Genomic DNA, 22,620 nt, shown 5'->3' with positions numbered 1-22,620 from the left:
TGGTTGTTTTTATAACTGGGAATAATTTGGTTTTAAAGGGAAAGGGCATGGCTTTATATCGGGAGAGATGCCAGCTGCCTCTGGGTTCTCGGTGTCTCTGGGCCATGCCCCCAGCCGGCGGGTGTGGCCTGTCCAGCCCGGCAGCCTCTGGGGGAGACGGTTATGCCCTGGGGATCTCCTGCAGGTCTGATGCAACCTGGGAAGGAGTGGTAGCCTCAGGTTGCAGAGTGGCAGTGAGAGAAAAGCCGGAGATCTAGGACGAGCAAGGGGTGAAGATCCCAAACCTGGGGAAAGCCAAGTCGGCGGGGGGTCCTGTGTGGGCAGAGGATCTTGCATGACTGTGGCTTTTAAAGGAGAATTTGGACAATTTCTGTAAGGTAAGGGACGGGGTAGGCGCTTGGCCCAGCAGTTCAGTTGGGATGCCCGCATCCCACAGGGCGTGTCTGGCTTTGCATCCTGGCTCCACCTCTCCCTCCAGCTGCTTGTTCCTGGGAGGCAGCAGGTGACCACCTGCTGCGCATGTGGGAGACCTTGATGGAGTTTTCAACTCTTGGGTCAATTAGAGAGTGAGCCAGTTAGTGGGAGAGCTCCTGTTCTCTCATCTCTGCCCCTCAAATAACAATACATCTAAAGAAAGAAAGGAGGGGGAGTCCTTAGGTTTGAGTCTACCTCTGCCTCCTAAAACAGATCCTGGGAGACAGGTGATGGCTCCCACCTGAGTGCCTGGCTCCCAGTTCTGACCTGGCGCAGCCTTGGCGGCTGGGGAGTGACCCAGGGCCTGGGAGCGCTCTGTCTCCGCCTCTTTCAGGATCAACAGAAAAGGCAATAATCGCAGTTGTTACTCAGTGACTCTAAGCAAAAAAGTTGGGGCTGCGGGTGTGTGGTGTGCGTCACGCTAAAGGCATGATGTTGTCATGGGCCGCTCTGCGGGAGCGTGGAGGGTGGGGAGTTGATGAGGGCGTGAGGTGGGAGACGGAGCGCTCTGTGACTCTAACTCCAGGAATGAAGAACAAGTTTAAGGAACAGCAGACGTTGGGATTCAGTAGGGGGTGAGGGCAGGGAAGAGCCTATAGCAGGCGTGGCCCTAGCCAAGAGCATTCGGCGGCGAGTGCCTGGGCCTCTCACTGTCTTAAATTACTCAGCCCCTTCCCCAGGAGCCCAAGGGACGCCCCGCTGCACGGGAGGGGCAGACGTGGGCTGCCTCCGCAGGCTCTGGTGACCTCTTCAGCCATGCGCACTTGCTCAGGAGTGGGTGTCCCAGTCAAGCAAGTCCCGCAGCAGCCCACTGCGTTCCCGGGTCAGCTTTCTGGGGGCTGTGCCGGGCTTTGCCCTGCCTGGATGAGGGGGGCCGTGTCTTTGGCAGACATCTGTTCACACCGCGTGGTCAGGCAGAATCCTCGGGAATTCAAAGGATTTTAGCTGTTGCAGCCCAGCTCTCTGGCCTGATTGCCTAAGGAAGTAAATTCAGGAGGAGATGGAGAGCCCAGCAGCTTAGCACTGGGTCTTCTGCACGCTTTGCACAGGGAGGGAAGGTCGCCCCGCGTGTGCGTGCATTCTGAACACACAGCTGTGGCCTGGGGCTGTTACTTCTACAGAAACAGAGAAAGCTAGGCGGTAAACTGCTTCTAAGAAAGGACCATCCATCTTGTGATTCTTCAGATACATTTCTGTATTCCAGAAAGATAGTTGCCCCAATATTCTGGCTCTTAAAATTAAGGCGAGTTGTCCTAAAAAGCTAAGAAAAAGATTTCCCCTTTCTTTGCTTTTGTTTTACTGGTTGCTCCAGGCAGAGATCTCACTAAAAATGGCTGAATTGTGGTGTGGTGGGCTAAGCTGCTCCCATGGACCCCGGCATCTCGTCCCAAGTCCTGCCTCCTCTTTCTTTTAATTATTATTATTTTTTTAAATAATTTTACTTAGTTGATTAAGGTACAAGGGGTCAAGGGCTACAGGAAAGTGGGTAATATCATTGTTTCCACACTAATATTTGTTTCCCTGTATCTGGGGTCGGGGAGAAACAAAGGGAAAAGCCCCACCCAGCCTCCCACCCATCCCAGGTCCCTGATGTGAGACACGCTCCGAGGGTCCTGCTCAAGCAGTTTTGACGGTTCAACAGTTATATATTGCTGCCAATCTTGCTGTTCTGATCGCGATGTAACCTGTTCAGAATCCACTAGCTGACATAGTCTCTTCATGGTTGGGGTTCTGTGATCAGCAGTTCAGTTGGAGGGATCTCCAAAGAAACTTCATCTGAGATTATCCCAGATCTGTTTCTTGAGTGAGTTTGCTAGTACAGGGTCCAGCACCATCCTTTGCGCCAATCAGCTTATGCACATGCTGGTTGTTGCTATTGCTGTGTCAGTTCTGTTTCCAGCCCTGTCTTCCTTGTGAACCAATGGGTGTTGCAGTCCAACTCGATCCTACCCACTTCATACTGGGTCCTCACGCAAACCAGTGGGAGCTGTGGCCTAGTTGGGGCGACTCCCTATAACCCCCACCAGGCCTGCCCCCTACCCTGGTTTCCATGCTTGCCAGTATGTACCGCAGGCTTGTCTGGTCTGTCTCACTTCCCATTTAGCTCCGGTACTTGTCAGTGTGCATTGAAACCTAGTTCAACCCACCCAATCTACTATCCAGCCCATATACATACTGGCAGGCGCCTTTCAGTCAACCACCCCTGCCCCTGTCCTGGTTTTTGTGCTATCCAGTAGGAGTGGTTACCCACTAGGGAGGTGCCTACTATCTCCTTCCTAGGTCACTCCCACTCCCAGATTATGCCCTCCTCCTCTTTCTAATGCTCCTGGAAGGCAGTAGATGCCCTACTGGGCTGCCTTCTGCCCACCGCCCACCGAGAGACCCACCTGGAGTGCCTGGCTCCTGGCTTCAGCCTCGCCCAGCCCTGGTGACTGGCCATTTGGGGAGTGAATCTGCACATGGAAGGTTTTTGTCTGCTTTTCTCCTCTGTCACTCTGTATTTCCAATATATGCATTTTAAAAAAATCTTTAAAAAATATGTAACCCAGCAGACAACGATAAGATGAAAATTCTGGTTTTGCTGTTTGCTGTGCTGTGCACTGCAGGACTGTGCCCTTGTCTGGGCCTCTGTCTTATGTGGAAGACTTTTTCCCAATGTAGTGTTCCCACTGGCTGAGCCCCCTGGGATTGAAGTTCATTCTGAATGCCATGGAGATCATCTCTGGAGGTACAAGGCTTCAGACGACGAGGTGCATGTGTGTGTGCTAAGATCATTTATTTATTTCATTTTTATTGGAAAGTCAGATATACAAGCAGGTAGCTGAATGGGAAGTGGGGCTGCCGGAATTAGAACCGGCGCCCATATGGGATTCCGGTACATGCAGTGTGAGGACTTTAGCCATTCGACCATTATGCTGGGCCCAAGATTATTTATTTAAAAGGCAGGACATCAGCGAGGCATATCTTCCATCTATTGGTTGACTCCCATGTGGCTATAACAGCTAGGTCTGGCCCAGGCTGGAACCAGGATCTCTTTCCTGGTCTCCCATGTGGCTGCAGCAGTCCAAACACTTAGCCCACTTTCCACTGCCTTCCCAGGCACACTGGCAGGAAGCTGGATTGGAAATGGTATAGCCAAGCCTTGGATAGAGTGATACAGGACGCAGGTGTCACAAGCAGTGGCTTAACCCACTGTGCCACAATGCCAGCCCTGCGTTCAGCTCTTGCTTTTTGATAGGCCAGAATGAATTCAAATGGGAAGTGTTTCTCCCACTGCGGTGGGGGAGTTCTCCTTCAACTTGGTTTTGAATCTGATTTCAAACTTCATAACTTCTATTACCCAACTGTATTTGCTTTTGGCAAGCATTCCAAAAAGCCAACATTTATTTACCAACAATTAAAAATAAGCCTAAAGCAAACACAGAAACCCTTTGTCCCGAATAGTCAGTTGGACATCACTAGCTTCCTGCTTTTTCAGTTTCTGTGGAAAGTGAATCTCTGTGTAAAACGGAAGGAAGTCTGACACCTGCTGTGACGTGGAGGATGCTCGAGGACCTCAGGCCAAGTGAGCCTGGCAGCCACAGAACGAGTGATGCCCTGAGACGCTCCCTCCCTGAGCTCCAGGGACTGTCACTTTCCCAGGCGGTGAAGGAGAGGGAGGCCTGGGGAGTGGATGTGTGAAACCGGGCACCGGAAATGAGATGTTCAGCATTCCCGCTGTTGGTGAGAAGTGCCCGGAAGGAACTGTTGCTCTGTGGGAAGTCAGGATGGCAGCTGGATTCTGGGTAACGGAGTCTGCCCCGGCCGAAGGTCTTCAGGGTCACCTGTGGGACCTGTGGTGGTGCACACTGTCCTCGCTCTCAGTGGGTGTGTCTGCCAGGCTGCTGCCAAGTGCCCTGTCTGGTCGCTGTCCCTGTCCTCTCGGTGCCATTGAGGGTGACACTGAGTGGACATGCATGTGCAGAAGGGAGCAGGGAGGACTGGCTGCGGGTTCCCCGGTTGGAAGGAGAAGTCTTTGCTAGAAAGTCAGCTGTTGGGACAAATGCTGGTCAAGTGAGTGTCCCCGTGGGGCACCAGGCTTTCTGTCCGGGCCAAGCTCTGTTGACCCGAGCCAAACGGAAACAAATGGATGCCAAAGGCAGGATGAGGCAGCTTACTTCATGGGACATCCACTCGGGTGATCCTGGGCCAGGGGCTTGTTGGACTGGGCGCTGGTAGAGAAAGCTGGCGGGGTGATGTGGGTGAGGGGTCAGGAGTGAGCAGCTGTCTGCCTAGTACTGCTTCCTGCGCGTGGCTTACAGAGCTCAGCAGTTGTCTAAATGTTATTCTTGGTGTCCGATCACTGTAGCCACAGGCTGCTGTGGCTGTGAAGTACAGGAAATGCAGCCATCCAAATCAAGGAACTTTTGTTTGGGTTTAACTGGTTTGAATTTACAAGGCCCCCTGCACAGCTGCTGGTGGCCCTCCTGGGAGATTCTCTCGTGGCCTCAGGATCCCGGAGTTAGGGCTGCTCCAGGCAAGACTCAGAATTCCCAACCCCTCAGGGCTAGACCTGGATACAGCTCCAGTGGTTTCGTTTCCGTGGCTTTACACATTTTTTTTATGGATTTGAAAGTAATGAGTAAGAGAGAGATGGTTCACTCCCCACATGGCTGCAATGGCCAGAGCTGAGCCGGTCCAGAGCCAGGAGCTTCTTCTAGGTTTCCTTCGTGCTACCTTCCCAGGCCACAAGCAGGGAACTGGATGGGAAGTGGAGCAGCTGGGATACGAACCAGCACCTATGTGGGATTCTGGCATGGGCATGGCGAGGGTTTAGGCACTTGGTTATTGTGCCGGGCCCGTGAGAGAGATTTTGTCGTTTTGTCCTCTAAGTGCATGTGACAGCCGGGACTGGGCCAGGCGGACACTAGAAACCAGGAACTGCAGCCAGGCCTCGTGTGGAGGTGGCAAGAGCCTGGTTGTCGGGCCAGCAGTGCTGCCTCCCGCAGGCATGGGAGGGAGACGGGTGAGAAGCGTTGAGCAGGGGCTGCGTAGTGGCGGAGAGGGGTGGGCTCTCTCTGGCATCTTGCTAGGAGTGGTTGGAGTCCGTGTTTCTGTGCTTCCATCCAACGCCCCTGGGAAGGACACAACAAGTAGCCCAGGAACTTGGGCCCCGTGGGGGAAGCCAGGCAGAGACCCTGGCTTCTGGTTCTTGTGGTTCACACCCTGCTGTTAGGGCCACTCAGGGAATGAACCAGTGTGGGAAGATCGGTCACTTCCTTCCTTCCTACCTCCCTGTCCACCCGCCTTCCTCTCTCTGCTGGCCTGACTTTCAAAGAAATAAACCTTACATACAAACTGTGGACTAGCCAGGACTGGCATGGGTACTCCAAAATGAATTTCAGTGTTGTAAGTGGTGGCTTAACCTGCCTGTATCTCTCTCTCTTTTTGAAAGATTTGTGTATTTTTATTTGAAAGGTAGTTACAGAGAGAGAAGGGAAGAGAAAGATTGATCCTCTGTTGGCTGGTTCACTCCCTAAAAGGTCACACAGCGGAGCTGAGCTGATCAAAGCCAGGAGCTTGGAGCCTCTTCCGGGTCTCCCACGCAGGTACAGGGTCCCAAGACCTTGAGCTGTCCTTGACTGCTTTCGCAGGCCACAAGCAGGGAGCTGGATGGGAAGTGGAGCAGCCGGGACCTAACTCGGCACCCGTGTGGGATGTTGGCGTCACAGAGAGTGGCTTAGCTGCATGAGCCCTATGGCTCTTCATGTGGGTGTTGGACTCCCTAGAACCTCAATGAAAGGAGATCTACTATAATTAATTAATTACTGCTTGATTAATCATTGATTTCAATAAAGAATAATTCTTTCTTAAGCATCTATAATAAGGCAGACATGGTTTAAAAATGAAGAGCTTCCTGGGGTCTTAAATCTCTTGGAGCCTCCCTCCTGATGCTGTGCACGAGGTTTGGTTTTGTTTTAAGATTTACTTATTTTTTCCTGGAAAGGCAGATTTATGGAGAGAAGGAGAGACAGAGAGGAAAAGCTTCCAAACGCTGGTTCACTCCCCAAATGACCAAAACAGCTGGTACTGAGCCGAAGCCAGAAGTCACGAACCTCCTCTGGGTCTCCCACACGGGTGCAGGGGCCCAGGGCTCTGGGCCGTCCTTGACTGCTTTCCCAGGCCACAGGCAGGGAGCTGGAAGGGAAATGGAGCAGCCGGGACACAAAGCAACACCCATAAGGGATCCTGGCACACGCAAGGTGAGGATTTTAGCCACTAAGCTATCACACCAGGCCCTAGTTCTCCATCTTTCATATCTTTAAGAAATCTTGCTTTGCTCATTGTGAAAAAATCGGGAACATTCTAGACAATGAACTGTCGTTCAATACTGAACAACAACAAAAAAGAGCTACCAAGCCAGAGAAAATGCGAGTGAAACGTGGATGTGTGTTACAGGGTGAAGAAAGTCGCTCTGGGTAGTCACACTGTGTGTGCCTCTGCCTGCTTCACCTTTCAGAAGAGGCACAGTTAGAGACAGTGATGGGACAGCCCCCTGGAGCCCCAGCAGTCACTGTCCGTGAAGTAACTGCTCTGTGAACTTTCCCACGGCTGGAGGTGGCCGCCGATGGCTTGCAGCTGTGAGGGGCCGCCAGGAAGCCTCTTCCCACCTCACACTTGCAAGTCAGGAATGCTGCGGACCTGAACACGGGGACCCCCACGGCACGCCTCTTGTCGCCCACGCGGGCGGAGGGCTCAGGGGACTCAGTTAGCAGCTGCCAGCTTCGCTGCCGGCACGGGGCACGGGGCACGGGGCGGGGCAGGTGGACGGGGCTGCTTCCACGGGACACGGCGCTCACAAGTTGCGCTCTTCCCCACCCACGCAGCTGCATCTGGAACGTTCCCCACGGGCTGTCGTACTGGCAAGTGAGCGAGGACTAAGAGCCAACACATTTTCACAGGCTGTCTTAAATACTCAGAGGAACCGAGTTTTCCTGAGATAACACATTTTTCCAGCATTATGCTCTCAAGTATGCAAGATAATGAAATGGAATGGTTCTTTAAAATTGTTTTTTATTATTTGGAAAGCAGAGCAACACAGAGAGGTGAACATGCATGTGTGCATGAGCGCACACTCACACTCACACTCACACTGTGACAGATCGCTGTTCCAGCTGCTGATCTGTGTTGTACTCACCAAATGCACACAACAATAGCCAGCTCTGGGCCGGAAACCCTGTCCAGGTCTCCCGTGTGGGTGGCAGGGACTCAGGTCCTGCAGCCTACGTGGCTTCCTCCCGCACTGCACGTGATCAGGAATCAGAATCTGAAGTGGCGCTCACGCCCTTGAACTCAGGCACTCCGGCAAGGAATGCAGGGGTCCCAGGCAGGGTCTAACCACCATGCCCGAAGCCCACCCTGTTCCTGGTCTATTCCAAGCATAACATTTTTAAGAAAATACTTATTTGAAAGGTACAGATGCCCAGAGAGGTTGAGAGAGGAGGAAGGAGAGACACAGGGAGAGAACCAACCAGAGGATGGAGCTGGGCTGGTCTGAAGCTAGGGGCTTCTTCTAGGTCTCCCGTGTGGGTGCAGGGACCTAAGAACTTGAGTCATCCTTTGCTGCTTTCTCAGACTGTCAGCAGGGAGCTGGGTGGGAAGTGGAGCAGCCGAGACTTGAACCAGTGTCCCTGATGTGCTGGTACGTCACATGCAGCAGCTTTACCTGTGAAGCCACAGCACTAGCTCCCAGCCCTGCCTCCCAGGAAGTCATATTTATACAGCCATTTGCAGCACCCTGGGTTTGTCAAGTTGCCCAGCTCTGAGTCAGTCGAGGCTTTCTCAGCTGTCTAGTTTTGTGGCCTACCTGTCCCGAGACTGCGCCTCACAGTGAGTGGCTTAGCTGGCTGGCCCATAGCTGGCCGTCATGGCTCCCCAGCATGCAACTTATCACAAGCCTGAGGAGATGAGGCAGGGCCACCTTCTTTCCAGGAATTGGCCCCACAGTGGCCAGCTGCTCATGCTGACGTGGGAAACGTGGAGAAACTGAGAAGGCTGAGGGAGCCAGGGCTCCTGGCCAGGAACTGGAAGTTGGAGTAGATTAGGCAGGATTTGTCTGGAGAGGTACTTGCTGGGCCATGAGCTGTAAAGGCTGGGGGCCTGCGTCTTGTCTCAACTCTGTTGCTCTCGAGTGTCCGGGCTGTTGCTGTCCGTCCTAGACCCAGGCCAGGTTTGGGGTGCGAAGGTCTCCCTAACCCCCAGCAGAGGCTGCCTCAGTGCGTTGGGAGATTGCAGTTCCACCTCCTGCCTCCCATGCTGGCAGGTCAGGCCAGGGCATCTTTGTAAAAAGCAGTGAATGCGAGTAGCATGAGCACCATTTGCAGAGGGTTCTGGCTCCGTGGTGTTAGGCAAGGGGCTTCTGAGGTCGGAGCAAGGAGTGGGGCTAGCGTCGGGGCGCCAGGGGGTTGCTGTTGTTTTTATCAACTTAGAAGGCAGAGTGGCAGAGAGTGTGAGAAGAGCTTGCTCTTTTGCTGTTGAATCCCCAAATGCCAGCAGCAGTCAGGATTGGGCAAGGTCAAAGCTAGGTGCCCGGAATGCCTTCTGGACTCCCACGTGGGTGGCAGGGGCACCAGTGCTGTCTCCTCCAGTGCATTGGCAGGGAGCTGCAGCGGAGGCAGAGCAGCTAGGACTCGAACCAGTGCTGCAGAAAGGGGTGCAGACATCCAAGCAGCCACTCTACCTGCCCCAGGGGTGTTTCTAAACACAAAATCAAAAAGCTCTGAGTTACACCTGAAACATCCCAACAGCCTGGAGTTGTAGAAGAGGGAAAAAAGGGTCTTTACCACGTGGGCTTGTGGGGTGGAGTTTTTCTAAGCTGTCTCTCCTGCTGGTGATGGGGAGCCTGGCAGAGGGGAGAGGGTGTGGTAGCTCCTGTCCACCTGAACCCTGGAGAGTGCTGCTTCCTCTGGGTCAACCCCAATCCCCTGTGCTTGGGTCCAGCCCCAGTGAGGGCCAGAGTGGTTGCAGCGGCGGCTGCTAGAGAGACATGCTGTCCCTTCTGTGTGCAGGTACCGAGTGAACTTCAGACCGCGCTACGTCACCAGGTACAAGACGGTGACACAGCTAGAGTGGAGGTGCTGCCCTGGCTTTCGAGGGGGAGACTGCCAAGAAGGTCCCCGAGACCCGGGGTGGATGCTGCGCCCCACACCTGCCCGGCCACGAAGCAGTGTGAAGAAAGCCACAGGTAACTTCCCACAGGTGCTTTGCTGTGCACAGCCACCTGTAGCAGCTCTAGCGCTGGTTCCATCGCCAGGACTGAGGACTGATGATGTTGAGTGCATAGACACACACAGCAGACAGATGTGTCTGTGAGATTCAGACCTGGTTAGCCTGAAACATTGGCAGTTCAAAGTGGTAGTTACAAGCCACTGCTTAGTACACCCACATCCTATATGGGAGTCCTGGCTGCTCCACTTATGATCCTGATTCCTGCCAATATGCCCAGGACGCAGCAGCAGATGGCTCGTGTGAGTGCCTGCTACTGATGTGGGAGACCCAGATGGAATTCTTGGCTTCATGGGACACAGCCATTTGGGGAGTGAACCAGTGGGTGACAGATCTCTGTCTCTTTGCTTTCTGTTGCTATGTTTGTGTTTAAAAATTCGTTTTGCTATCTTTTTTTTTTTCTTCTAAAGGTTAGATTGATTTGAAAGGCAGATTTACAGACAGAAGGTGAGAAGGGCCCAGAGAGGTCTCCATCCTCTGGCTCACTCCTTAGATGGCTGCAACAGCCGGCTGTGAACCAGGTGGAAGCTAGGAGCTTCTTTTGTCCATGTGGGTTCAGGGACCCAAGCACTTGGACCATCTTCTGCTGTTTTCCCAGGCACATTAGCAGAGAGCCGGACTGGAAGTGGAGCAGCTGGGACTTGAACCAATGCCCATGTGGGATGCTGGCCTGGGAGGCAGTGGCTTAACTCACTTGACGGCAAACATGGCCCCTGCTATGTCTTTCAAATAAATAAGTAATAAATAAATAGGCTCTTTCCTAGTCTGGTTAGGATGAGATATTTGCAAAGTTTAGCCCAAGTTGGAATTTTCACCTGAGGTTACCATTGCCCTTGGGTGTAGCTTCAAACCAGTATGTCACATTGTCCAACATGGGACATCCAGGAAAGACTTCAGTCGATCAGTCAGGCTGCTGTTTACGGCAACTTTGAAGTAAATATGTCATTGAAATATTCACAGAATTGGAAACTGGGATTTAATGGATTAAAAGAATTAGTGGGTTTTTTTTTTTTGATAATTTTTTTGGCATTTCATGTTTTTACAGCATCTGAGCTGGTCTGAAGCTAGGAGCCAGGAGCTTCTTTTGGGTTCTCCACATGGTGCATGGCCTTGGGTCACCATGCACTGCCTTCTCACGTCATTAGCAGAGAGCTGGATTGAAAATAGAGCAACTAGGATTAGAACCAGCACCCCTATGGACACCAGTGCCGTAGGTGGAGGCTTAACCTGCTTTGTTTGCTATCATGCAATTCCCTATCTTTTCTCTTTTTAATAAAGTTGAAACTACAAGCTCCCATCCTAGATGTTGTTTTAGAGGGTTTTATTTTGCCATGAATTTTTCAGTTTCAAAATAAATAGTGCTTCTAACATTGCCTATAAAACAGATTTTTAGATAATTTGCTATAAAAATAATACATTAGAAGCTGGCACTGTGGGGGGCGGCATGCTACTCCTCTGCCTGTATTCCATGGGGGTGTTTATTTGAGTCCCAGATGCCCCACTTCCGATCTAGCTTCTTGCTAATGACCTGCGAATACAGCAGAGGATGGCCTAAGGCCTTGTGCCCATGTGGGAGACCCACAAGAAATCCTGGCTCCTAGCTTTGGATCAGCCCAGCTCTCTGCTGTTGTGGCCATTCGGGGAGCTAGCCAGAGAATGGAAGATCTCTCTGTTAGCTCTGCATTTCATAAAAAATAAATCTTTTAAAGATTTATTTTTTTATTATTTTTTCATTGGAAAGGCAGATATACAGAGAGGAGAGACAGAGAGGAAGATCTTCCGTCCGATGATTCACTCCCCAAGTGAGCGCAACGGGTTGATACTATGCCGATCCGAAGCCAGGAGCCTCTTCTGGGTCTCCCATGCGGGTGCAGGTTCCCAAAGCTTTGGGCCGTCCTTGACTGCTTTCCCAGGCCACAGGCAGGGAGCTGGAAGGGAAGCGGGGCTGCCGGGATTAGAACCAGCGCCCATATGGGATCCTGGGCGTGCAAGGCAAGGACCTTTAACCACTTGTGCCACCGCGCCGGGCCCAAAATAAATCTTTTAAAAAGAAAGCAATACATATAGACAGAAAAATATAGAGAGAACAGAAGAACATGCTTTTGTTATAAAAACAATTCTGATCATGGATTGAATACAGCGGAGGCATGCCTGTGTGTGACACTGTGTGACAGACGTCGTTTAGTTTATGAACACATGCACCCCCATCTCCACACAGATTCCCAGAATGTGCTCGTGCTGTAGCCCCAAGTTTGCCCCCTTGGATCGCCAGCTCCGCCTCCCCGCTGCCCGCCATGGCCTCTGGGAGCCTGGTTCTTGGCGTCCCACGCAGGAGATGGCCGTGTTTCTCTGTGTCTGGGTTGTTTCTTCAGGATAATGTCCTCCAGGTTCACCCGTGTTGTCTCCAGCAGGCACAGTAGAACACGGCATGATTTCTTTGTGCATCCATTGTCCATGGACACGTAGGTTGTTTTGGTGTCTTGGTTGCTGCGATGGTGAAGGTGGAGGTGCCAGCGAACTGACAGAGCTGCTGGTTTCACATCCCCAGTGCTGGGGTTCTTGCATCGTGTAGCGGTGCTCCTTTCTTTGCTTTTTATTGGTGAGGTAGAGGAGAGGGAGAGGAAAAGCGAGAGGGATACAAGGAGAGTGAGTTCACACCTGGTGCTTTCCTCCCCGGATGACTACAACAGCTGGGCTGCCCCTGGGTCGAAGCTGGAAGCAGAGGTCTGAAGCCAGGTCTCCCACCTCGGTGCAGGAACCCAGTTCCTAGAGCCGCCATCACCCTGGCCTCCCAGGATAGGCATCGATGGGGAACGGGGACCAAACTTCCTTCGGAAGTTGATGCTAGCTACCCCAGTGTGGGACGTGGGCACTTCAAGCCGTAACCCAAATGCCTGCCCTGTCCCCGTGGTAAAGACCGCTGACATTCCCACTCCAGTGTACAGGTCCCATCTCACGCCCTCCCCGACGATTGCTATGCTTGGTGGTTCTGATCATGGCCGCTGTCTCTCTCTGCTTCGTGTAGTTCTATCAGAGTACCGCTGACTGGGCAGTTCAGAATGGACTTTCTCTCACACGTGCAGGCTGGGCAGTCTGATGGCAAGGGAGTGACACCTCATTGTTGAGGGTGGAGCCCTCCTGACTTAGACATTGCTTAAGGGCCCCACCTCTTCATACTGTAACAGTGGCAACAAGGGGCCTTTCAAACCATAGCAACCATCCTAATGTTTTGCTAATGTTTGAAACACTGTTTCCCGTGTCTGCATGTACATTTTGTTCAGGCAAAATGCTTTCATCCGACAGATGTTCACTGCTCTCCTATGTGTCTGACAGGCTCCATATCGGGTGTTGGGAAAGATGAAAAGCCAGCTAGACACAGTCCCTGACCTCATGGAAGACACCATGAGGCAGTGACTGCAGTAAATCATGACGATGCTATGACGGGGAAGCCATGTGGGGCTGGTGGAGCACAATGGTTGACCTTTAGTTTTCATCCTTTTCAAAGTTTAAACAAACATATGAGGAGACTTATAAGCTTTGTGGCAAAATGAAATCTAAGTTTATTTGGGTACAGAATTGTTTTTTGAAATCCATGCCTAGTTTTTTTCATTTTATGCATTTCCAAGAATACTTTCAAAAGTGGACTGATCTGAAAGGCACAGTTGTGGAGGGAGGTGGGAGGAACAGTAGGAGCTCCCTTCCATTCGTTGAGTTCCTCCCCAAATGACCACAGTGGCCAGAGGTGGGCCAGGGCAAAAGCCATAAACCTGGAACTCAATCTGTATCAGCCACGGGGGTGGCAGGGGCCCAGGCACTTGGGTGCCATTCTCCACTGCTTTACCAGGCACATTAGTAGACAGCTGGATCAGAAGTGGAGCAGCCGGGATTTGAACTGATACTCATCTGGGATGCTGGTGGTGGCTTATCTCACCACACCCCAACACAGGCCACCCAATTCAGAAAAGATTGTATGCATGGGTTCCAAAAAAATTTTTGTACCCAAAATAAACTTCTCTTTTAATTACATTTTCTATGAACTTTTGGGAGTTTATTTTAAAGGCAGGCAGTGTGGGGTTAGGGTATAATAGGAAAAAAGAGAGAATCTTCATCCATTGGGTCACACTGAAGCTGGGTGGCAGTACACCTTGTAAGTTGGGGCGCTTTGCATAGGACAACACATAGGGAGAGGTGAACCGAGAGCAGCTGGGTTTCAGGGTTCAGAAAATTCAAGTTCGTGCAGGGTGTGGTGGCCACAATGCTTGGCCTCGATGGGGTTCAAGTCAGGTTCCAGCATACGTTCAGAAACGGTCACGGCTTCTCCCTGTGTCCTCAGCAGTTTTACCTGGTCTGCCTCCCTCCTTGTGCAATGTAATTAACGCTAGGATATCACAGAACTTTTCTTCTATCGTATAGGAAGCAAACTTTCTGATATGTTACTGTCTGGGAAATATTTTTACTCTAGTTTCAGAGTTCTAGATTGGAAGTTACTTTTTGTCAGAAATTTTTAAACATCCTCAGTTTACTTCTAGACTCCAGTAACTGGCTTTAAGAAGTTTAAGGGCATCGTGAGTGCAGCAATAAGACCCTAAGGTGCCCACATTTTTTTTTAAAGATTTATTTTATTATTATTGGAAAGGCGGATATACAGAGAGGAGAGACAGAAAGGAAGATCTTCCGTCCGATGATTCACGCCCCAGGCGACCGCAACGGCTGGAGCTGAACTAATCTGAAGCCAGGAGCCTCTTCCGGGTCTCCCGTGCAGGTGCAGGGTCCCAAAGCTTTGGGCCATCCTTGACTGCTTTCCCGGGCCACAAGCAGGGAGCTGGAAGGGAAACGGGGCTGCCGGGATTAGAACCGGTGCCCATATGGGATCCCAGGCGTGCAAGGCGAGGACCTTAACCACTGTGCCATCGCGCCGGGCCCAAGCCCACATTTTTGTTTTAGAGTGCCCGAGTTGGAGTCCTGGCCCCACTTTGAGCTCCAGCTTCCTAGCCGTGTGCACGCTGAGACACAGTGGACTTAGTGCTGCTGGGAACTTGCCTCTACTTCTGGGGAAAGCCAGGTTGAGTTCCGAGCTCCTGGCTTCGCTCTCGCTCTGCCCCTGCTGCTGTGGACCTCAGGGAAGTGAACTGATGGATGGAAGATTCTTCTCTGTCCTTGCTTTGCAAAACTGTGTCCACATCATCTCATTACTAACTTTCCTCTGTGTGTGTGACTTGGGTGGGCTGCTTTTGTTTGCGCCACTCCCACCTGCTTGCTACTTTAATCGGATCTTAAGAGGGAATGAAAAGAAACATATATTTTCATTAAAAGAGACATACTATTCTTGAAACTCAGTTTTTACTTAATTTATAATGAACCACCTTGCATGTCAGTAAATAGTCTACAATATAATTTAACAGTGCTAGTGTGATTGCATGAAGAGTCTCCTCTGTCTTTTAGGTTATTTGTATTTGTCATTGTACTATCTCAATAAACATAGTTTCCATTTTTTGCACTCATTCCTGGTAGTTTTCTAGAATAAATCTCTAGAACTGAAAGTGCCAGGCCAAGAACATTCTGAGTATTTGGATATATATGGCCAACTTATCTGAAAAAGTCGTAGCAGTTTACAGCCCAGGGGGCGCGGGAGAGCAGTGTTTCCTCGTGTCTTTCTCTTCCCCCATTTTTCAGTCTTTTAATTCTTACTTCCTTTACCCGGAATAACATTGAATTTATGCAAAATTAATTTGTCTTCCTCTACTAGCATCTTGAGACAGAATACATTATCTTTTTAGCATGGAAAATATGGCTGTTCTTTATGGGTCTCTGCAGGAAAACAGATGTGCTGAGGAGGTAGGACATCTGTATTTCAGCCTTAGTCTTTAGACACCACATTGATTTTAATATGTAACAGTTGCTGTTAGGAACTACAGGCAGAAGTGTAGGGGAGCAAAAAAGATGAACATGAAATTCAAGTAAGTATAGCATTGCCAATTCCCTCCTCGGGCTTTTCAGGGAGGCATTGCTTTATCCCGTGCTCATCCGTGTGCTGGTTGACTGCTGCTGTGCTTGGGGGTCGGAGCTTCCCCGGGCCGGCAGTGTACAGGCACCCGGTGGCTCCTGTGTGCAGGACGCGGGCAGCTGCTTTGGGCTTGGCAGTCTTTTTGGTGAGTTTGGCTACCTCCATGTGCAGGCTTCCTTTCAGCGTCCGATGCTTCCCCAGCACCCTTGGCGCTGTGTTTCTGTTGGATTGCTCCCCCGTGGGGTGCGCTTCAGAATCAGCTTACCGGGACTGAATGTTTGCCAGCTCTCACTTAGGGAACCTGGAGGTAGGACTCTCTGGTTAGTCGGTAACTGGGGGAATAGCTACTTTCTCTTTTTGCTTTCAGCTTAGCTAACCACAGGGCTAAATGAGATGTGTGAGACTCTTGACAGAACTGCTAACAAATCACAGGACACTCAGGAGTTGCTTGGATGACAACTTCAAGTGTAACATCATGTGACTGCATTCCACAGCAAGGGGGTGGTGTAACACTGGGGTGTCGCACAGTTCAGCACTGTGGGAATGATGTGTCTGGGTGAGCGCAGGTGTGTCTCCCTGTAGGGCAAAGGGACCCTGGGCTCTCTGCATGGCCGTGGACTCAGCCTCCTAACCGCCTTGGGAGGACTGTGCCGCCTCCTTCTGGGGGAGTGGATTATCATTCACTGAGGTCAGCTGACTGCCTCCAGAGCAAACAGGAAATAGCGGGTGTTTGATTCCCATCCCCTGCTCATTCAGTAGTCATTACCCATAGTTAGGAAGAGGCTCTGCAACTGAAGGCTTGAGCATGTGAGAATACTTTAAAAAGTTTATGGAAAGTGTGTTTTTTTAAAAAAACCCTGTGCATAGCTGGTAAGATTGCCACCTGCAGCGCCAACAACCATATGAACCCCAGTTCACATCCTGGCTGCTCTACCTCCAGTCCAGTTCCCTGCAAATATATCAGGAAGCAGTGGAGAGTGGCCCAGGTCCTTGGGCACCTGCACCCACACAGGAGACCCAGAGAAAGCTCCTGCCTTCAGAGCAGCTTAGCTCCAGCCATTACGACCATTTGGGGAGTGAACCAGCAGATGGAAGACCTGTCTCTCCCTTTTTCTCTCTGTAACTCTGCGTTTCAAATAAATGAAGAAATCTCTGAAATAATTAGGCATAGATTTAAAATTTTTTGCACCAAAATAAACATATGCTTTTCAAAATTTTTTTTTACATCTGCGTTGTTAGGCAGAGTGACTGAACAAAAGAGACAGAAACAGAAGATCTATCTGCTGGTTCACTCCCCAGACACCCATGGTAGCCAGGGCTGGACTGGGCTGAGGTTGAGAGCCCAAACTCCACCTGGTCTCCCACCCGTGCACTTGAGCTGTCTGGTGTCTCCCAGGTTGCATTTGCAGGAAACAAGGTTGGATGAGTGGAGTGGCCAGGATTCAGGCCAAACACCCTGGGTAATTCACAGTTGCTCCAGGCTGTGGCTTAACCCACTAAGCACAATGCCCGCCCCTACACTGATCTTACTGTTCATTTCCATAGATTCCTGGCGCACCCTTGTGGTCTGTGGGGACTCTGTCGATCGCCTTTGTAGAGACTGGAGATAGCTCGAGAATATTCACTCATCCCCCAACTTTTTGTTATAACAGATAATGAACCAACCCAAGTCTCAGCGCCTAAGAAGACGGGGTCACCAACTCAAGCGACAGAGCCGGGTCGGGCAGTAGACCCAAAGCAGGGGCTCCAGGACCTCCAGGACAAGAAACTCCAGGTGCTTGAGGAGAAGGTCCTCCGCCTCACCAGGACAGTCCTCGACCTTCAGTCTTCCATCGCTGGAGCAAGTGAAAACCCCAAACACGCCGTCCAGGGTGATGGCCAGAAGACACCACAGTCAGTGCCCGCCCGCGACCTTGCTGGAGACACTGCAACGGTCCGATTTCCTGGCACCCCCAGCACTAAGGAAGCGGGCATGAAGGACATCAAGTCGGAATTGGCTGAAGTCAAAGACACGCTGAAGACCAAGAGTGACAAACTGGAAGAGCTGGATGGGAAAGTGAAGGGCTACGAAGGGCAGCTCAAACAGCTCCAAGAGGCTGCCCAGGGGCCCACGTTGACCATGACCCCCAACGAGCTCTACCAAGCCTACGTGGACAGCAAGATTGACGCCCTGAGGGAGGAGCTCATGGAGGGCATGGACAGGAAGCTGGCTGACCTGAAGAACTCCTGTGAGTACAAGCTAGTTGGCCTGCAGCAGCAGTGTGATGACTATGGCAGCAGCTACCTGGGAGTGGTAGAGCTCATCAGCGAAAAGGAGGCAAGCCTGAGAAAAGACATTGGTGACCTCCGGGCCCGGCTGCAGGGTCCTTCCGCCCAACCCAACTGCTGTGAGGGCGCAGAGAACGGGGACTTTGGCCAACAGATTAAGTCATTAGACCAGAAAATCGAGAGAGTGGCCGAGGCCACCAGGATGCTGAATGGCCGCCTGGACAATGAGTTTGACCGTCTCACCGTTCCCGAAGCAGATGTAGATTTCGATGCAAGGTGGAATGAACTTGATGCCCGGATCAACGTGACCGAGAAGAATGCCGAAGAGCATTGCTTTTACATTGAGGAAACGCTTCGGGGTGCCATTAACGGAGAGGTGGATGACCTGAAGCAACTTCTGCATCAGAAAATAAACTCTCTGGAGGACCGCCTGGGGAGCGTTCTGCAGGTGGTCAACACCACGGACGCCGACTTTATCCCTTCAGGGTCAGCCCTGCCAGGGGTGTCCGCATCAGGGAACGAACAGGTCATGATGGAATTAAACCACCTGAAGGACAAGGTTCAAGTGGTCGAGGATATTTGCCTGCAGAACTTCCAGAGGGAGCCGCACGAGATCGAAGCTGCTCTGCCGAGTGGAGCTGACCTCACGGCAGAGGAAGGCTGGGGCCTCTTGAAGGCTCTCAATGAGACGATGCACAGGAAGTTTCAAGAAACTGAACGCCACCTCCAACAACTCCAGGAGGGTTTTCATTTCCTTTATTCTCAATTAAACCAAACAGGAAGTGATGTGAATCATCTCCAGGATCAAGTGAGCAATTGTAGAGCAGGTGAAAAGGCCGGAGCTGGCGGGTTTAGTAAGGTGGGTGAGCCAGCACAGACAGAGGAGACCCTCCCGTCTCCCCAGGACCCCGGGGCTCAGTGCTGCGGCCAGCTGGAGGACAAGTGGCAGAAGCTGCAGAATCAGGTCTTGGCTGAACTGGACGTGTGCAAGCAGAGCGCACACGGCCTGCAGAGGGACGTGTCCGTGGTCGAGGGCCGCGTGTCGCAGATGGAGAAGACGTGTGGCAAGCTGGACTCGGTCTCGGGAAGTCTCCAGAGGCTCCGGGAGGGGCTCAGCAAGCATGTCAGTGGCCTGTGGACCTGCATCCGGCAGATGAACGGCACACTCAGGTCACACGCCAGGGACATTTCCGGCCTGAAGAATTCAGTCCAGAAGTTCTACAGCCATGTTTTCCAGATCTCGACCGACTTGCAAGACCTGGTCCAATTTCAACCATCCTCAAGTAAGTGATGCCCGACTGTGGAATGTGCCACGTCAGTGCTGTCCACAGTGGGGCCTGGGTGGTGGTCCGGGAGGGTGGTATGCAGTTACAAGTGCCAGTGTCAAGAGTATGTGTTCAGAGACCCTGACAGTGATATGACACGGCCACAGAATTCTAGCAAGTGATCTGTGTGTCATATGAAAGTAACAGCTCAGGGCAGACTGAAAAGAGAGTGGACCGGATGTTCAGCACATATACATGGCAGTGTGCTGCGCTTTCCTGCTGTGTGTTGAGCCAAGAGTTGGGGCGGAGGTTTGGTGGGATAGCCTCAGGGGTGGATGCGCCAGACTCTTCCACCAGGGCAATCTCCCGGTCCTGTGTGTCTCTGTGCTGGTATCATCCTCCGTGTGTTTGCTACTTTATAAACTTTGTCATCACCTTCGAGCCACCTCCAATCTCTACAGTCTAGGGCTTAGGTTAGTGTGGCGGGTTGGGTATTTGCAACATCATTCATAGGCCATACAAAATTACATGTTCAACTTAAAAAAATCAGCGTATTGCTGGTTTCCTGACACTGGGGTCTCACCCGCAGCTGGCCTGGCAGCGCCAGACCAAGCCATGTTGTGGGCTTTATGTAGCTGGCGGGCTACTCTGCGCTCCTGGAATATGATGGTGGGTAGCGGGTTGTCACACAGGATCCTGGGTGAACAGCAGGGCCCAGGAGGGATCCAGGAAAGACCCTCCAGGCACAGAGCAGCATGTTGCTCTTTCTCAAAACATTGTTGAATGAATAAGTGAATGCGTGGTTCCTTTATAGTTTTGAACAATATATTCAATCAAGTTCAGGCCTTTGTTCCTTTGGGGGACCTGGCACATAGTCCCTGAAGGGGAGAAATGCTTTTGGACCTGGATTCTAACTTTAGACGCCAGCCTCCATGGTGAGCTGGAGGCGGCCAGATGAGCAGGGCCCTCCTGGCATCAGTGCGGGCAGAGCTTGCAGCTCACAAGACTCACTGGGAAAGATGTGCTGTGTTCCACAGTCACACGGCTGCTAGGTGGCGACACTGGGATTGGAACCTGTAGCGCATGCCCTCATGTCCCAGAGTTGAGTGCACACCACCTTGGTCCACTGGGGACTCACTGAGGGCCACCTTTATGTCCTGACTTGTATTCTGTCCTTCCTTGGGACTGTACCCTCACGACTTGTTGAGTCCCTGTGACACTGGCCCTGGCCCGCAGAGCTGGGATGGCACAGCTGCGCTGAGCCCATGGAGTTTTATGATCCAGACTGAGCCTGGCCTGGCTGCCAAGGGCGCAGGAGGCGCAGGAGGGGCCGGGGTTGGGGGGTGAATTGCGGGGAGGGGGATGGAGGGGGGATGCTCTGACACTACCCAAGTGTGCTGCTGGTTTTGTTGCTAAGGGACTGCAGGGGCTGAACAGGGCCAGAAATGCAGCCTGCAGCCCTGTGGTGCCCGCTGTCCTGCACTGCGCCTAAGCCTGCCCCTCCAGCCCGCCTCCTGCTGTATCTCTGGAATGTTGATTACAGGTCACAAGACCATGTGTATTCACAAAATGATTGTCCTGGTGCTGATAGCGCTGCCTGGGCTGGGCTGTGTTACAACAGAGCTAGCCTAGTGGCTAAATCATCTCCTTGCAACTGCCAGAATCCCATATGGGTACAGAACAGGCCAGGTGCTGGGCAGCAGGGAAAGCCACTTTGACTCTCCGTGTGTCTGCACTGCAGGGGCCAGAGGTGACAGCTTGACAGAGAATGGTCCTCCCCAAACATGGTGCTTTAGGGCAGAATGTGTGTGTGTGTGTAAGAGTTACAGGGAGATGGAGAGATACACATATAGAGATCTTCCATCTGCTGGTTCACTCCCCAGATGACCACAATGGCCCGGGGCTGCATCAGGCTAAAGCCAGGAGCCAGGAGCTTCTTCCAAGTCTCTCACGGGGCTGCCGGAGCCCAAGCTCTTGGGCCATCCACCGCTGCCCTGCCAGGCTACAAGCAGATAGCTAAATGGGAAGTGGAGCAGCCAGGACACAAACCAGAGCCCCAGGCCAGGTCTGGGACCGTGTGTGTTGGTTGTGTGGATTTTGATGATTTCAGCAATTTCAAAGGGCACGACTAAACACACAGAGCCTCATCTGGCCTCACACAGTACCAAGGTCTTTGCAGATCGGGAACCACATGGTATTTGAGTTCTGTGGGTGAATCTGGATCCATGGAAGTCACACAGCCATAGTGATAACAGATCATATATTGAGCACCAACTGTGTGCAAGACTCCATGAGGGATCTAGAGATGAATATATATGATTCCCTTTTCAAAAAATTATCTTTTTAAAAGATTTGTTTATTGAAAGAGTTAGAGGGCGACACACACACACACACACACACACACACACACACACACACACACACATCTTCCATCTGCGGGTTCACTCCCCAAATAGCCACAATGGCTAGCTAGGCCTGGCCAAGCTGAAGCCAGGAAGCAGCAAGTCCAGCTGGGTCTCTCATGTGTGCAGGGGCCCATGTGCCTGCGCCATCTTCCACCTTCGCAGGCGCATGGCAGGGAGGAGAGGAGCGGACTCTGAGCAATCCTGTGGTGTAGAACGGTGGCATTGCCTGAGAGGTTTAACTGTAACTGAGCACAGGTCAGAGGCTGGGCGTGCGTGGGGGTGATGAGTGAAGGCAGAAGATGAGAGGAAGTTCCCGAGGGAGGTGGAGGTGTAGCGAGGAGAAGCTAGGTTTCAGAGAGCAGGAGAGGCAGGGGTTCCTAGTGAGGATTTGATGTGCATGTGTCCGTGTTTTCTTACTGCATAACAACCAGTCCCAAATCTGGTGGTCTTCTGTTCTGTGGGTCGGGGTCTCAGGCAGGGCTTAGCCTGCCAGTTCTTCTGCTGAGTGAATTCTGAGTCCCTGGCAGTTGGCGGAAGGTCCTGAGAGACTTACTGCCAGCTCTGTGGCCTCCACATGTCCAGCTCCTCTCTGTGCATGTGGGTGATTGGGCTGCCACACCGCACGGTGACCTCCAGTGGTCAGGCTCATCCTAGTTGACTGGCTGGCTCCTGGAGCGATAGCAGAAGCTGCTGGGCCTCCTGCAGATTGGGCACAGGGTTGGTGTGAACCACATTCATTCTGTTGGTCAGATCCAACCAGCTCTTGCGGGATGACATAGCTGAGCTGCGTGGAGAGAGAGCAGAGGTGTGAAGGGGGACATCTTGTTTACCATGACAAGCCTAGGACCTGAGGTTAAGGGAGTGTGACCTGGGTTCCTTCCGATTGCTGGGACTGCGGACACAAACTCTGTCATGTGTGCCCCGCCCCAGCTCTCTGCAT

At 52.0% G+C, this 22,620-nt stretch overlaps 1 protein-coding gene across 3 annotated transcripts in view; it reads left to right on the top strand.

The window, feature by feature from the left end:
- EMILIN2 (elastin microfibril interfacer 2) overlaps positions 1 to 22,620 on the top strand; it is a 55,427-nt gene that overhangs the window by 15,398 nt on the left and 17,409 nt on the right. For all 3 annotated transcript variants that reach the window (XM_040970550.1, XM_040970548.1, XM_040970549.1), the window contains exons 3-4: positions 9,522 to 9,697; positions 17,395 to 19,293. In XM_040970550.1, the coding sequence (XP_040826484.1) occupies positions 9,522 to 9,697; positions 17,395 to 19,293 (2,075 nt within the window). The remainder of the gene's footprint in view (positions 1 to 9,521; positions 9,698 to 17,394; positions 19,294 to 22,620) is intronic.

The sequence above is a fragment of the Ochotona curzoniae genome, unplaced genomic scaffold, assembly GCF_017591425.1.
Source record: "Ochotona curzoniae isolate NIBS_2020 unplaced genomic scaffold, NIBS_Ocur_1.0 scaffold_4812, whole genome shotgun sequence".
NCBI lineage: Eukaryota > Metazoa > Chordata > Mammalia > Lagomorpha > Ochotonidae > Ochotona > Ochotona curzoniae.
The sequence above is the reverse complement of the archived record's forward strand: the minus strand, read 5'-3'. Positions and strand labels throughout refer to the sequence as shown.